This window comes from Trametes versicolor (assembly GCF_000271585.1).
Source record: "Trametes versicolor FP-101664 SS1 unplaced genomic scaffold TRAVEscaffold_275, whole genome shotgun sequence".
NCBI lineage: Eukaryota > Fungi > Basidiomycota > Agaricomycetes > Polyporales > Polyporaceae > Trametes > Trametes versicolor.
The window spans coordinates 1-2,052 of NW_007360595.1; the positions used below are offsets into that span (position 1 = coordinate 1).

At 60.2% G+C, this 2,052-nt stretch overlaps 1 protein-coding gene across 1 annotated transcript; it reads left to right on the forward strand.

Annotated features, from left to right (window-relative positions):
- Positions 1-579: 579 nt before the first annotated feature.
- On the forward strand, positions 580-1,054 carry TRAVEDRAFT_25178 (uncharacterized protein; the record flags this gene model as incomplete). The annotated part of the gene is made up of 2 exons (XM_008047815.1): positions 580-757; positions 816-1,054. The coding sequence occupies 2 exons, from the start codon at positions 580-582 to the stop codon at positions 1,052-1,054; spliced, it is 417 nt and encodes a 138-aa protein (XP_008046006.1).
- Positions 1,055-2,052: the final 998 nt, after the last annotated feature.

Below are 2,052 nucleotides of genomic sequence, written 5' to 3' on the forward strand. Positions count from 1 at the left end.
CCAATAAAGGCTCGATAAAGAGCTATTAGCTAAGCCCAGGGGCGCCCGCAAGGCCAGCCACACGCTCTAGGAGCCGCCGGCGCCTGCTGAGGCGGGCGCGTGCCTCCCGCCCGGCGCCAAAGCCCCGGCGGGACCGTGCTCGCTGTCCGCGACAGCGAGCTCGCTATCTCCCCCGGTTCTGGGCCGTTTCGCTCCGTTTCTTTTGTAGTACCACTTTATATAGGTTTATAATGCGCATCGCGACGTTTATATCAGTCTACCAATGCCTCACGCATCCAGGGAGAGAGCGGAAGGCGGAGGGGGGCCGGGAGGAAGGGCTTGGCAGAAGGGTCCGTGCGCGCTGCACGCGTCATCAGGCACGCGCGGCCGGGGCCCCCGAGGCCTAGGGCCCTGGCGAGCGTTTCCGAGGAACACGGAGTTCCCGCGCAGCACGTGGTTTGAGTCATGCCGCTCTATGGGCGCCAATCGTCTCCGTACCGCTCATCCTTACCACCCACTGCCTGCTACACGCTTGCCGCTGTGGCCCCTTAGTCGCTCCCTCTTTGCTCGGCAACGTCCATTGTGACGCTCTATTGCACTATGGTCAAGTCTAGATCCAAAGGCAAGGGCGTCTCACGCAAGATCAAGCGCTATACGCTCGAGCCGACTAGGCCTGGCAGCGGAAGCTCTACCATCGTCTCGCAAAAGGCGTTCAGTCCGCAGGGTCTCGTCGATGAGAAGGAGAAGACACAAAGGAGGATAGACCAAGTACTCACCGGTATGTACTCACATTTGCATGCGTACGCGAACGTCGCTGCAACGTACACGCCATGTAGGCCTGGGTGATCGCGCGATCGAGCAGATCCGCAATCTTAATGCAAGAGCCGACCAGACGGCAGGCGATTCACCTATGGACGATAACCACCATGAGCTCCAGGAGGCGGGAGATGCGATGGATGTAGACAATGCGGGAGATGTAGACGCAGATGAGGCCACCGGCGACGTTCTGTATGCCCTGCGAGACTTCATGGGCACACGGTACGCCCATGACTTCTTTTTCACTTTCGTGTACTGAACATTCTGATAGCTGGCCTCGTGCAAGACAGGACCAGCGTACATGGCGTCAGCGACTCGAGCGGGCGGACGGACACTGGTCCGCCGTTATCGAGCATCTCACGGATGCTTACCTGGGGTGGCGGTATCCTTCAGATTCGACAGATCCCTCCAAGATGTCACCCAATAACCCCCCGGTGTGTCCGATCCAAGCCGCCCGCATGCCCGCTCGTCATGCGGACACGTCGTCCCCGCTACACCCACCGCATTCACACAGTGCTGCCTCTGAACATGCAACGACGAAGACCTCGCAACCATGCCGTCAGCAGGCCGACCTCGCCACCCCGGCTGCAACTGGAGGCCAGTCCACAAGCACGCCGGCAACGTCCGCACCCGCAATGTCTGCACCCGCAACGTCCGCGCCCACATCCACATCCGCACCCACAACGTCTGCGCCCGCAACGTCCGCGTCCACGTCCGCGTCCACGCCCGCGCCCGTGCCCGCAATGTCCGCGCCCGCAATGTCCGCGCCCGCAACGTCCACGCCCACGCCCCCGCCCCGCCCACGTCCGCTCCCCCGCCCGCGCTCGCTGTCATGCACCAAACTGGTTTGGCACATGGGCCTACCGGAACAGTCCAGGGTATGCCAGCAATAGGAGCACCCTCACCAGACAGACCTAGGACCAGAGACCAACCTAGCAGACACCAGAATGCTTAGGACTAGCCCAGAGGTCAGGAGACAGTTCCGGAAGGTACCGGAAACTTCAGGAACAGGAGGAACCCAGCCATCAACACAGGATCATCTGCAGTCATGGAGAACATGCTAGACTACTTCAGCTGACAAAGGTGCAGAAATTGCCAGAAGGTTCTAGAAGGTTCCAGACAATGTGCACATGACAGCCTAGCATCAGAGAGCCAGGGAACACCAGGATATTCCAAGGAGACAGGAGGAGAACATGCCGGAAACCCACGGAATGTTGCGGAATGTTGCGGAATATTGTGGAAACCACTGGAATACTC